The sequence below is a fragment of the Heterodontus francisci genome, chromosome 14 (genome assembly GCF_036365525.1).
Source record: "Heterodontus francisci isolate sHetFra1 chromosome 14, sHetFra1.hap1, whole genome shotgun sequence".
In the NCBI taxonomy this organism is placed as follows: Eukaryota; Metazoa; Chordata; class Chondrichthyes; order Heterodontiformes; family Heterodontidae; genus Heterodontus; species Heterodontus francisci.
The window spans coordinates 64,138,908-64,153,630 of record NC_090384.1 but is presented as its reverse complement, the minus strand read 5'-3'; the positions used below and the strand labels follow the sequence as shown (position 1 = coordinate 64,153,630).

Genomic DNA, 14,723 nt, shown 5'->3' with positions numbered 1-14,723 from the left:
TCTGCTATAATTTTGCTAATATCTCTCTTTGCTTCCCTGTGCTCCCCAGCACTTGTCATGCTTTAACTTTGAGAAGCTGTGGGTTTTTTTTTAATGTTAGTACCTTTCTGTGGAGGAAGGAGGATTCTTCTCAGTGTTGCTGTTATTTCTTAGTTTGCAAACAGCAGTGTTGTGTTTGATCCTGAGATGAGCTTCCGACTACATATCCATCTGCTCCATCACCCAAGACTGCCTACTTCCACCTTTAACGTTGCCTGACTCCAATGCTGCCTTAGGTCATCTGCTTCACCCATGCCTTTGCTACCTCTGGACTTCACTATTCCAAAGCTCTGCTGGCCAGCCTCCCATTTCCATCCTACATAAACTTATGAACATCCAAAGCTCTGCTGCCCACATCCTAACTCCCACCAAATCCTTCCATCCATCATCCCTGTGCTCATGGACCTACACTGGTTCCCAGTCTGGCAACATCTTAATTCTCATCCTCAAACCCCTCCGTGGCCTTTCCCCTTCCTATCGCTGTAACCTCCTTCAGTTCAACAAACCTTCAAGATCTCTGTGCCCCTCCAATTTTGACATCTTACACATTCCCAATCTTAATTGCTTCACCCTTGGCAGCTGTGCTTTCAGCTGCCTTGGCCCGAAGCTCAGAATTCCCTCCCTATACCTCTCCACCTCTGTACTTCTCTCTGATCCTTTTAAGATGTTCTTTAAAGCCCACCTGTTTGACCAAGCTTTTGGTTAGCTCTCCTTATATCACCTTCTGTGACTCTGTATGGAATTTTGATAAAATTCTTGTGAAGTACCTTGGAACGTTTTGTTGTGTTAAAGGCACTATATAAATGTAAGTAGTTATTTCTAGTTATACCTCAGAAATAACTTGGAAATCATGTGCAAAATATCAACCTGCTGAAATGCTCTAAAGCTATTTTTGCTGATACAGTATGGTTCAGAATGGTTAACTTTAATCATCTGTCTTTTTTAAGTTAGAAGTAAATATAATTCCCTCTACTGGAACAATTGGTAAAGATCTGACCAAACATCACTGATAGTATTGCTTCTATGGAATAAATACAAGTGGGGTAAGGGAGAGTTTATAGCACCTTGATAGCAGTTGAAATCTTGTCTTTTTCAGTGACTGCCTACATGTTGTTCAACCCATGCCAGTTGCTGGACAAGATGTTGAAGCTTACTGCTTGAGATGTGCATGCAAATATGAAGAAAGAAGCTCAGCTACAATTAAGGTATTTTTTTTAAGTTTTCGTATAAAAGCCTTCTTCCCTGCATCATATTTCATTTAATATGTTCTTAAGGAAAAATATATGGAATTGTCTGGTAGTAAATGTAAGTGGAAATATCTATTTTCTTATTGGTGTCGCTCAAGTGACCAATATTATTTTGCTGCAATTTATTTATTGTTAATAATAACCTAAAATAACATTCCAATAATTAGGGATAATTACACTAAAATATCTTGTTACGAAAGTGCTTCAATTTTTTTTTAAGTATGTTTCTGAGGACTTATATTTAAATTGTGAAGACGGATTTATTGGAAGGCTGCAGTTTTCATAGAAACTGGATTTTATTGTTGACAGTTCATTGAAAGGACATTGAGATGTTGTTTAAAAACAACCTTGCAGGAAGTCATGTGCTTTAAGCAGTAAACAACAGAAACCTTGGTGACCTGGGGAAGATGTTTACAGAGAAATGACAGGTCAAGATTAATAGGGGTCAGGAGGCTTGACTCTTGAGATATTAGGCTCAATTTATCAGCGTGCTGCACTCTGCGGCATTCCGCTGTGAAAGCAGCAAGCTTCCGACACTGAAGTGCCGCCACCGAGCCCCTGCACGGGGGTTCATTTATGTAGAGGGAGTGGCCACCGCGTCCCCAGCAATGGCGTCCAGCGCCACAGCATAGACATCGGTGCCATTTTTAAAGGGCTTCCAGCCCTTAGAGGACTTTTAATTGATTAAAGGGACCGGTTCTTTAATAATTTAAATAAAGCTTCGTCCACACCTGCAATTCTCTCTCCCACCCCACCCCCCCACAATGAACATAGTCATTTTTTGGCCTATTTTCCACCCCAAAAAAATTAGTTAACAGTAACGACCTTACCCCCCGCAAACTTTATTCCCTTTGACCCTAAACCCCTTTCCACCATCCCCACACCCAATGAAAAAGGTTTTCCATGCTTACGCCCACCGTTTTCCACCCCCCCCGGATAATTTGACTCATCTCCGCTCGCCTCGGAACCCCCTACGGAGTTTCGAAGGCACGCAAGTTGCTGTCAGCAGTGGTAAAAGCAGCATGGGACGGGAGTTGGCGGCAGTAAGTTCATTTGCATTTAATTTTTGCTCATTTAAATATTTAGATGTAGGCTCAACTGCCAAGTGGCCGGTGGGGGTGGGGAATGGGGCCGCACCAAGGTCCCCCCGCCGCTAGTAATATACGGCGGGCCCTTCTCGCTATCGGGAGTCGAGGCAGGCCTCTCCCTGCAGAATTTTACGGACCCCCCCCCCCCCTCACCACAATGCACAGCGTCGAGGGGCTGGTAAAATTCAGCCCATTGTTTTCGGTTTCGCATTGGACAGTGTGCTGGGATGTTTTGAAAACAGTTGGAGAAAACTAACCAAGAGAACAGCCACCATCAGCTCGCCCTCTTCCATCTCTGAAAACTTCCTGAGAATCAAGTGTAAGAAATAGAGAAATCAATGCTGCTTTCTTCTGCAAAGCCTGCCATAAACCCCTGATGCCGCATTTCTCCTGGAAAGCCTGCCAAACTGGTCCTCAACATTGCCTGAAAAGAACCACTCTGGAAAGATCCCAGTGACAGCTGTCTTCGCGTATTTGGGACGCCAGACCAAAGAGGGACAACTGACATATTTCCATTTTTTTTCAGGAATTAGCAAGTATTTGGCCAAAGTATTCTTCTTTGTCTTTTTTTTGTAACAGACCTCTGCAGAGAGAATTTCTGTATTTTTTTCAGTGTCTGTGTATGAGTTTGTGTGGGGAATTTAAAAAGGGGAACTTTCATATTTCAATCTGTGTTATTGCTTTGCTTTGTTACTGGTTAAGTCTTATTTTATTAAAAACTGATTTTTTTTATTTATTAAAGAAACCAGGATAAAGGGTAGAGTATATGATTGGCTGCATTGGTAACTGGTTAAACACTTTAAAAAAAAATGTTGTGACCTGTGGAAATGTGGAGCTAGAAAAGACCGTGCACTCCTCCCACCTCAGTCGTAACAATCTGTTTCCAGGGTATTTATATGTTGTTGGTTCGGCACTCTTGTGTTGCTAATTGTAAATGGAACCAATGTAAACATCAAAAAATGTGTTGCATTGTTCTTTATTATAATCTGCAATGATTGATAGAAACATTCATATTTTATTCAATACTGTAATATTTGCATTGCTTATTTCATTTCAAAGATCAAACTATATCTTTGTATCAAAAGATCATTCAGATTTATTACCTTGACTTAATTAGTAGTATTGTTCATTTGATGTCAAAGAATTAGGGCTGGATCTTGGTGGACCCAGGCATCCCTGTTTAGACTATTTTCTTTAGACTTCAGCTTGAACATTGTTTGCAGCATAATTTGCTGGAAGTGGTGCAAGCTAATAAGTGTGTGGCTAGGGCAACGGGACAACTGAGTCCTTTGTTAACAGCAAGACCAACAGTGCATCCTTAACCAATGAGATTTAAGGATTGAGAAATTTAAAAATAACTCCAGTTTATTTTTGTATGCCCATCGCTATACTTCCCGTGAGCGTGACATTATAGTGTAGTTTTTTAAAAAGTACTAACGCTCTTAATTATTACTCTATATGAAAAGTTTAATGGGCAATTACTGTGCAAATCCAGCAAGTTCTTAAAAATAACAGGGAGGCTAAGAGTGAGATTTTGTTTGATTTATGCCAGTCCACCATTTATTTTGTACAATCAGCAAATTCTGGAGATTTGCAACTCGCGCTGTGTCTCTCAAATCTCCTGAATTTTCTAACTTGCTGTCCAGTTTTCACATTAATGGCATGCACCATTAACAGGCCATTATTTTTTCAGGAAGATCAGGCCCATAATTTCTTCCATTGTGTAGATTTAAGTATGCAACTTTGTATTTGTGACTTGTTTATGTTTTTAATCATTTGTATGTATAAAGTTTTGGTTAGAATCATAACATCAAAGAATTAATGAAAATTTGATTTTAAACCTGATGTTAAAAGCAGGAGCTTGAAGCAGGATAAGCAATCCAAAATCTGGGGCTTGCTAAAATGAAATGTTTAGAATTCACTACTTGTTTGAAGGTTACATATGCTAATACAGAAAGTTTGATAAATATATAAAACCAACTGAATTTGCTGTACCAGAAATAACTTTATTGAGTTTACAGATACATTTTCAGATTGAGTACAAGAGTATTGACAAAAGGTATTTGAGCCATTACAGATTTTTTGTGTGTGTGTGTATATATATATATATATACACTTATACTTTGAACATTTGCTGGATTTTGTGCTTTATATTTCTACTGTAATTACTACTATTACATCAATAAAAATCTTTGTAACAAATTTCGTATAAATTACTCTTTACCCACAAACTAAATGCTTTTAATGTATATTAGCTATCCTTTAACATATATAAAAGCCACAAAAATGTTTACTTGCCATACAACTTTAATAATTATACAATCTGCTGTCAGTCCAGAAGCTTTTATTTGATCCTGCCAAATAACAAGATTACAACTTGCAACAAGCAGGAAAGCATTCCTAAGAATAATTTGTCATACCAAACTTTCTAGTTTACAGTCAAAAAGATATGTGTCACCAGTTAATGTCACATCCAAATAAATATAATAACATTAGAAATATGATTCCAACAGTCTTTAGATTTTTCCTTCTGCCCTATGTTTCTGCTGAAATTGGCTGAACCATATGATGCACTTTGAAGTTTTATTAGAAAATCTTTTTTGTTTCATTTCTTTTACAAGATAATTGCAAAAATAGCTGTCTTTCTATTTTGAAAATCATATCTTTGGTAGCGCCTCAGCTTCATGGTGATGTAAACATGAATGCCATGGAATTCAGCTCAGTAATGTCCAATCTCTGGCACAACGGGTGCTGTTTTGCCTCCAAAAATGGTGTCCAGCATGCATGCACATATCCATTACTAGATGCACCAGTTGTCATTTTGGTGAAGGCGTTAGCACACCTACAGGGAGTGCCCCACCAGTAGTATGTAGAGCAGGCAACATGTTATGCTAGTTTACACCAGCGCTGCTATTTTGGAGCTCAACACTCCAGCTAACTCCCTCTTTTAACCTCGCACAGCTGAACATGCATTCAGCAAGAGAAGGAATCCCCTCACTCCCACCAGTTCTATTTAAAGGGATCCTCAGCTACTTACAGGTTAGGTGCTGACTGATTACTACGGGATCTTGCTGTAATTGTCTTAAGTGGTGATTTCCAGAGTTGTTTAAAGTTGCTGAAGTTTGCAGGGAATGGTGTCACGTGCTGAAGGACTTTGTCCTGACATCAAGAATTCTGCACAAACTACTTGCTCCTAGACATATGTACAGTAATTTGCAAGCCCCTTGAACTACAGTGTAATGGGCAGAATGGGCAGAGGTGATACAGAGCAGACAAGCTGCTGGAAGAGGGAGGAGGGAGAGAAGGGCTCTCAGCAGGCGGCCATATCCACACAGTATTCTCAAGGAAAAATTCTCCTACTAGAACCTCAGCAAGGAACAGTGTATCAGATGTTTCCACTTCACTAAGGAGGTACTTACTGAAATCTGCCATGCACTGCAGCCACAACTATAGCCTCCGTGCAGGGCAAGGACAGCATTGCCATTGGCTGTGGAAGTGAATATGGCCATGAGCTTTAATGTATCTAGTTCCTTCCAAGCTGGAGCAGGCGATATTGGCAACATCTCTCAGTTCGCCATCCACTGTTGCATAAAGGAGGTTAACGGAGGCTCTGTACTCCAAGACAGCTGAATACATTTATTTCATTCTCCCTTGCTAGAGAGAAGCAGGTGGAGCAAGCAGGTGGCTTCACAAGGATTGCAGGCTTACCCAGAGTGCAGGGTGCCATTGACTGCATACATGTCAACTCTGAGATATACCATAACCGGAAGGGATCCTGCTCTCTGAATGCCTATCTGGTGTTTTACCTTATGCAGCATATCTTGCAGGTCAGTGCCTCGTATCCTGGCAGCTGTCAAGATGCCGTCATGCTGTATCAGCTCTCTGTACCAGCTGCATTTGAGCCACCATGATAAACCAGTGTGGCTACTGGGCGACAAGGGATATCCACTGACCAGATAGCTCATGACTGTAGTGGGCAGCATGCATATTATGAAAGCCATGCTGTCACATGAAATGAGATTGAGCAGACCATTGAGTTGCTTAAGCAATCCTTCCACTGCGTGGACCACTCTGGAGGAGTCCAACAGTACTTGGCAGAGTGTGTCAAGATTTGTCGTCGCCTTTGCATGCTCCACAACTTCACCATCTTGAGTGTACAGCCTTTGCCACAAGCTATACATCAACCACCTGAAGAGGTGTAGGAGGATCGAGGAGCCAACCAATACAGCCCTTCCTGGCTGATCTGTCCGTGATCGACTCATCCAAACTGCGGTACCAGCGAGCACAACCCTAGTTCTTAATTCAACAGTTCCACACCTTACCTTCACTCTGACCACCACCGTGTCTTGGCTGCAATACTAAAATAAAGCCACCACTAAACAAACATTCCAACCCAAATTTATAAATCAAACCATGCCGTATTGCATACAAAAAATTAATCATTCACCCTTGTGCATTCACTTAGCACCTGTCCTCTGTGTGCCTCGTCTGTCCCAGCTCTCCTAACCAATGTCCTAGTGGCTAAAGCATAATTGGTGGTAGGCTGCTGGCTTTCAGTGGGGAAGACTACAGATGACCTTAGCAGATGACCTCGAGCAGCTCTGGCCCGAGAAGGCCTGGCTTTGGACTAAATCATTTTGGCATGTGGCAGCAGTCTGGGCTGGCTAGCTGACAGGCAACAAGGCAAGTGGTGGGAGGATGAATGCTGTCATCCTGAGAGAGGACAACAAGTTCATACACCATTGTGCCGCTGCTATTCCCCTGGGGCGGTGTATCAGCAATCCTAGCAGTATGCTGGAGGATAGATTGCTGGATTGCAATGACACCCAGTAATCCCCTTTGAATCCTAGTATCTGTAGCTATGAGGGTAGCAGTCTCGGCCTGCGTGACAGCAAGCTGAGCTTGCATAACTTCCGCTGCAGCACCCAGATGTGGATGGCTTCTGCTTGTGTTGCAAGGGAAGCTGAGACATTGGTCATCAGACACTACATCATGGATGGGTCCTCAACTATGCTCATGAGGTTAGCCACTACTTCCACGCTGGAGAGGAAGGAGTGTTCAAAGCCATGTGCTAAGGTGGTACTAGACTCCTCCATGCTCCTTGATATCGACCACAGGATTTCTGGCAGGCCTGCCAATGAACCAAGCAGTTCAGTGTGCATACTGTTATGACCAAGGTGGGAGTAATGCACTATTAATTCAGTACTAGACAGGCATATCAAATAAAGTTTCCCACCTACTGAAGAATAGTCAAATTAAACACGGTATTTCCCCCCCAGAATAAAGCACACCAAACCAGGTTTCTTTAAACAACAACAACAACATTAACTATTTATAAGAAAAGAATTAATGGGTCTTAACTACTAACAACATAAATCTATATATGAAAAATCCCTTATTTCCTTAACATCGTGTACACGCACACGCATATATTAAAAAAAAAAGGTTAACCGGGAATGGGATTTTTGGTTTACAGCTGTTTCTTAGGAATAGAAGGAACATTTTTTAAAAAATTGAGTTTATCACGTTCTAGTAGGTTGTTTTCAGTACAGTGAGGTGTTCCATAGTCGAATGCCACTTGAAGTCTCTCCAGGCGAGGTTGATGAACAGTCTGTGATGGGTAGGCTTTCAAGACAATTTGTCTACAGGTCTTTCAGCAGGGGTGGAGCAACCGGTCTGCTTTGGTTTTTAAAAACAGCAGACTAGGGTAAAAGCTTTCTTGAGATTTCAGGATCTCCCAAAACACAGGAGGCAGCAGGAACAACTCTGGTTGCAGGAATTCTTCAGAGACTGGAGGCAATCGGAACCTGCCACATTTCAAATGCAGGATTCCTTTTCAAGAGATGCAATTCTCCTTTATAGAGCGATGTAACGCTTTTCTGGAACTTCCTCCTTTGCACCAGGCAGTTCAAAGCAAGATTTCAAATGCCTGCCTGTTGTCCAATTCACAGGATTTTTAAAGGGTCCAAGGTGAAAAAAGAACCTTCCTGAACATGGTCACATGTCCAGACACAGTGGCAGGAATTCTATGCCACTTCGAGCCGGATGGTGGCGAGGGGGGTGGCATAAAATGGAGCGGGAGGCTCCAGGAGGCCTTCCCGACCTGTTCCCGCCTCCACCCCACTTTATGTAGGGGGCAGGGGGTGCGAAAAACGGGCCGCCGGCCCCAGGCCATTCAAGGCCCTTGAGTTGCCAATTAACGACCACTAATGGACCTTCGCCCGCTTCCACAGGGATTTTACTCATGGCAAGTGGGTGTCCTGGAGCCGGGAAAGGCCGTCCAGTGAACGTTAGCAGTCTCTTAGCACCCTGGGGGGGCCCTGACAATCGTGCACAGGGTGCCTGATTGTGAGGGCCACTCCCACTTCCCCAACCGCCCCCAGGACTCGACGCCCCCATTCTCCCCCAAACGACCACTCTTGCCCCACCAGGGCCTGACCGATTACCCCCAGCGAGGCAACCCAAACCTACCTGCACTCCTGGCTCCATGTCCTCGGCTGGCCTTCGGTCCCAGCAGTCGACACTGCTCCCGGTGGTGCTGCTGGGACTAAGGGGTACCAGCCCAATGATTGGCCGGCAGCTCAGTGAGGTGGGACTTCCTCCCTCAAACGGGACCCGTAAAATGCGGGATGGATCCCCAAGCTAGGCGGAAGCAGGTTTGCCACTGACATCTATGTCGGTGACCAGCTCCCGTCCACCCGACGTAAAATCCAGCCCAGTGTCTCCCCCTGTCACTCCAAGGCTTCTCTGTAGAAGGTTCAAACCTCTGTGGGTTCCTTGAAATTGCTGGCTTTTCTGTCCTTGTACAGTTCATCTTCCTTTCAAAGCACTCATAAAGTTCAACTATTGATATGACTTCCTTTCAAAACATTGCAAGAATTCCAACTATTTGCAGGTTAGTGTCCACTGAGCAGAAAATCCTTTTCTTATCTTTTAAAGCACAGAATTCTAAGCTCTAAGTACCAAAAAAAAGGCTTTTGTAACACCTCTGCCCTTGGCAAAATGAACGCCATTTTTGAATGCGTTTCATTACAATGTAAGAACAGAAGTTGAAAAAATTTGAAACATTTTTTTGCACTCTAGCCCCTGCCCCCCAACATTCACTCTACTGGTAGTTAACAGAATTTTGCTTTGTACCATCTTTACGCATGTAACTAAACAAAGTTAAATTTGTGACAAGGCATCTGTGATAACAATGTTTTTTTCCCGAAATGTGTACAGTCTTCAAGTGATAAGTCTGTAACAATAAACTCTATATGAATATTCTGGCATTTTGGGTTTAAAATTTTTCCACAAAAGTTAATGGATTATGGTCAGTGTATATTTGTGTTTCTTTGTAGGCTTGGAGGACAAATACTCCAAAATGTTTAAGAGCTAGCAATAGTTCGAACATTTCTTTTTCCAATTTTTTTGAAAAGTACCCTACTGGTTTTTCTACACCCAATTCATCATCATGTAATAGGACTGCACTGACCCCCAGGTCACTAGCATCAGTAGCTACTTTGAAGGGTTTAGCACAATTTGGAGCAGCTAACACTGGTTCATTAGTCAAAATTGCCATTAGCTTTTCCAAAGATGCCTGGCATTGATCTGACCACACTACCTTGGTTTTCTTTTTCTGTAGCAAATCAGTTAGTGGAACAGCTACAGCACTAAAATTTGGTACAAACCTTCTGTAGAAACCACACATCCCCCAAAACCTCATGATTTTAAGTGTTGTCTTGGGGATAGGAAACTCCACTAAGGCTTGTACTTCTGCCGTTCTTGGCAACACTTTTTCTTGCCCCACTATATGCCCGAGATAGGTCACTCTTGCTTTTGCAAATTCGTTTTTGCCAGATTTAGCACTAAATAAGCTGCTTGCAATTTTTTTAAACATAGTTTCTAGCTGTTTAGAGTGTTCCTTCCAAATGATACTGTATATTAATACATCATCAAGATACACTACACAGTTGGGAACACTGGCTACCACTTGATTCATTAGTGTCTGAAAAGTTGCTGGGACATTTTTTAGCCTGAATGGCATCACTCGGCACTGATGAAGACCATCTGGTGTGACAAAAGCTGATATCTCTTTAGCTCGAGTTGTCAAAGGAACTTACCAGTATCACTTTAACAAATCTATCTTTGTAAGAATGAATCAAGTGGTAGCCACTGATTAGTGTATCTTGATGATGTAATAATATGCAGTAACACTTGGAAGGAACACTCTGAACAGTTAGAAACTGTTTTTAAAAAAAAATTGCAAGCAGCTGCTTTAGTGGTAAATCTGGCAAAAAACGAATTCGCAAAAGCAAGACTGACCTATCTCTGGCATATAGTGGGGCAAGGACAAGTGTTGCCGAGAACAGCAAAAGTACAAGCCTTAGTGGAGTTTCCTATCCCCAAAACTAAACTTGAAATCATGAGGTTTTTGGGGTTGTGTGGTTTCTACAGAAAGTTTGCACTAAATTTTAGTACTGCCCACTCTGTCAATACAGTCTTCCAAGCGAGGAACTGGGTAGGAGTCTGCCTTCATTATTGCATTGACCTTTCTGTAGTCTATGCAAAGTCAGGTTGACCCATCAGGTTTAGGCACTAATACTGTTGGTGAACTCCAGCTGCTTTGACTGAGTTCAATTAAGTTGTTTTCCTGCATGTATTGGATTTCTGCTTTTATTTGGGCCTGTTTGACTGGACTTAAGTGGTAAGGATGCCGTTTTATAGGAACGGATTCCCCTACATCCACATCATGTGTGGCTAAGGTACATCCTGTCTTATCCCTACAGACTCTTTTAAAATGCTGTGAGTAGCCTTGTTAGGTCTGCATCTAAGTACAAAAGCATGTTGTCCAATTTTCCTAGCCATTCTGTATTAGCTAACCGGATAGCAGGAGGTTCAATGTGAGAATTGTTTAGGCCGCCTTCTGCCTCATCCTCACTATCCCTTTCATTCTTATCTGATCCTATTACCTGACATACCTGTACTGGCTTATCCTTCTCCCTGTGATAATATTGCTTTAACATATTGATATGAAACAGCCGATTCTTATTCCGGCGATCTGGGGCGTTAATCTAGTAATTTACCTTACCCACTCTTTTTGACCACTTTATATGGACCACTGAACCATGCTTTTAATGGTTCATGGTTCACCCTGTAATGGTAAGAATACTAATACTTCATCCCATGGTTGAAAAATTCAGGTCTTTGTGTTTTTGTCTTCCCATTTTTTTCATAGTGGTTTGGGGTGCTTTAAGCTGTTCCTGAGCCTTCCCGGAACACGGATACATAGTCTAGTACTGAAGATTCATCAAACCTGCAGACAAGGGTCGTGCTGTTGTTGTCTGGCATACCGACCTCTACCTTGCAGAAGCTCAACGCCAACTCACAGACACTTCTTCCTACCTCCCTCTGGACCATGACCCCACCACCGAACCTCAAGCCACTGTCCAAAGGACTGTCACTAACCTCATTTCCTCTGGAGATCTTCCCTCTACAGCTTCCAACCTCATAGTCCCGCAACCCTGGACAGCCTGCTTCTACCTCCTTCCCAAAATTCACAAACGGGACTGGCCCGGCAGACCCATTGTGTCAGCCTGCTCCTGCCCCACTGAACTTATTTCTTCCTATCTTGCCTCTATCTTTTCTCCGCTGGTCCAGTCTCTTCCCACCTACATCTGTGACTCTTCTGACGCCCTACGTCATTTTGACAATTTCCAGTTTCCTGGTCCCAATCGCCTCCTCTTCACTATGGACGTCCAATCTCTCTACACCTCCATCCCCCACCAGAATGGTTTGACGGCTCTCCGCTTCTTCCTTGAACAGAGGCCCAACCAGTCCCCATCCACCACGACCCTCCTCCGCCTGGCTGAACTTGTTCTCACATTGAACAACTTCTCCTTCAACTCCACTCACTTCCTTCAAGTAAAAGGTGTTGCTATGGGTACCCGCATGGGTCCTAGTTATGCCTATCTTTTTGTGGGATATGTCAAGCATTCTTTGTTCCAGGCCTACTCAGGCCACCTCCCCCAACTCTTTTTCCGGTACATTGATGACTGTATCGTTGCCGTTTCCTGCTCCCGCCCCAAACTGGAAAACTTTATCAACTTTGCTTCCAATTTCTACCCTTCTCTCACCTTTACATGGTCCATCTCTGATACTTCCCTTCCCTTCCTCGACTTCTCTATCTCCATCTCTGGGGATAGACAGTCAACTAATATCCATTATAAGCCCACCGACTCCCACAGCTACCTCGACTACACTTCTTCACACCCTACCTCCTGTAAGGACTCCATTCAATTCTCCCAGTTTCTCCATCTCCGACGCATCTGCTCTGATGATGCTACCTTCTATGATAGTGCTTCTGATATGACCTCCTTTTTCCTCAACTGAGGATTCCCCCCCCTCTGTTGTTGACAGAGCCCTCAACCGTGTCCGGCCCATTTCCCACACCTCTACCCTCACCCCTTCCCCTCCCTCCCAGAACCGTGACAGGGTTCCCCTTGTCCTCACTTTCCTATCAGCCTCCATATCCAAAGGTTCATCCTCCGCCATTTCCGCCACCTCCAGCGTGATGCCACTACCAAACGCATCTTCCCCTCCCTTCCCCTGTCAGCATTCCGAAGGGATCATTCCCTCTACGACACCCTGGTCCACTCCTCCATTACCCCCACCACCTCGTCCCCTTCCCATGGCACCTTCCCCTGCAATCGCAGGAGGTGTAATACCTGCCCATTTACCTCCTCTCTCCTCACTATCCCAGGCCCCAAACACTCCTTTCAGGTGAAGCAGCGATTTACATGTACTTCTTTCAATGTAGTATACTGTATTCGCTGCTCACAACGTGGTCTCCTCTATATTGGGGAGACCAAACGCAGACTGGGTGACTGCTTTGCAGAACACCTCCGCTCAGTCCGCAAGCAGGACCCTGAGCTTCCGGTTGCTTGCCATTTCAACACTCCCCCCTGCTCTCATGCTCACATCTCTATCCTGGGCTTGCTGCAGTATTCCAGTGAACATCAACGCAAGCTCGAGGAACAGCATCTCATTTACCGATTAGGCACACTGCAGCCTGCTGGACTGAACATTGAGTTCAATAATTTCAGAGCATGATGGGGGCCCCCCATTTTACTTTTATTTTTAGTTATTCTTTTTTACATTTTTTACAAATTTTTTTTGTATGTTTATTTCATTTCATCTTAGTTTGTTCAGTTTGCTTACCCACTGTTTTTTTTTCATGTTTGTACTTGCTGCTGTTCAGTCTTCAGTCCGTTAACACCCTATCTGTACTAATGCTTTGTCTTTCAACACACCATTAACATATTGTTTGTCTTTGCTCCATGACCTTTTGGTCAGCTATGTGGCCTTCTCCAATCTACACCTCCTTTGTTATCTCTTGCCCCACCCCCGCCTCACTTGCTTATAACCTTTGACATTTCTAATATTTGCCAGTTCCGAAGAAGGGTCACTAACCCGAAACGTTGACTCTGCTTCTCTTTCCACAGATGCTGCCAGACCTGCTGAGTATTTCCAGCATTTCTTGTTTTTTATTTCAGATTTCCAGCATCCGCAGTATTTTGCGTTTACTGAAGATTCATTCTTTTGTTCTAAGAACCTGTCTTTGATGAGTTTTATAGGACCTCTCATTTCATGTCCATAAACTAATTCAAAAGGACTGAAGCCTGTAGACTCATTCGGTGAATCTCTAGTAGCAATTAAAAGAAAGTCTAGCCCTTTATCCCAATCATGGGGATATTCGTGACAGTATGTTCTAATCATTTTTTTGAGAGTTTGGTGGTACCTTTCTAAAGCTCCCTGTGTCTGCTGAAGACTTCAACTGTTTGATACCCAAATTACCCATGACTTCTTGAAATATCTTAGACATAAAATTAGAACTTTGATCCGATTGAACTTGAAGTGGTAATCCATATCTCGTAAAGAATTGGGTTAACTTCTCTACTACTACTTTAGCAGTACGTCCCTTTCCTCAAACTTAGGGAGAGCTTGTATAAATTTAAACAGCTTTTTGCTGGGTCCTGGTCTGGATTCAGATTCTTCCTGACCAGAATTTTCCCTGGAGTTCCATCTCTTTCAATTTGAATTCCCTTTCTTCTCTTTCACTTTCTCTCTGAAATGCTCTCTTTCTCCCTTTCCTATTTAAGTTTTCTTAATTTTTTTTCAGCCTCAAATTTAAGTTTTTTTTTCTATTTTTCCTTCTCAAGGTTTTTTCATTTCTAACTGAATCTTAGCCAATTCATTTGCATCACCCTCTGATTTACTGTCTTCTCCCAATTTCAGATTTAGGGCTATTACGTCAATTATCTCTGCTTTGTTAGCACCTGGTTTCAATTCTAACCGCAAATGTGCTGCC

At 42.9% G+C, this 14,723-nt stretch overlaps 1 protein-coding gene across 3 annotated transcripts in view; it reads left to right on the top strand.

Annotated features, from left to right (window-relative positions):
* Nucleotides 1–14,723, top strand: part of tmem9b (TMEM9 domain family, member B) — an 83,172-nt gene that overhangs the window by 23,312 nt on the left and 45,137 nt on the right. For all 3 annotated transcript variants that reach the window (XM_068046360.1, XM_068046359.1, XM_068046361.1), the window contains exon 3: nucleotides 1,136–1,244. In XM_068046360.1, coding sequence (XP_067902461.1) covers nucleotides 1,136–1,244 — 109 coding nt within the window. The remainder of the gene's footprint in view (nucleotides 1–1,135; nucleotides 1,245–14,723) is intronic.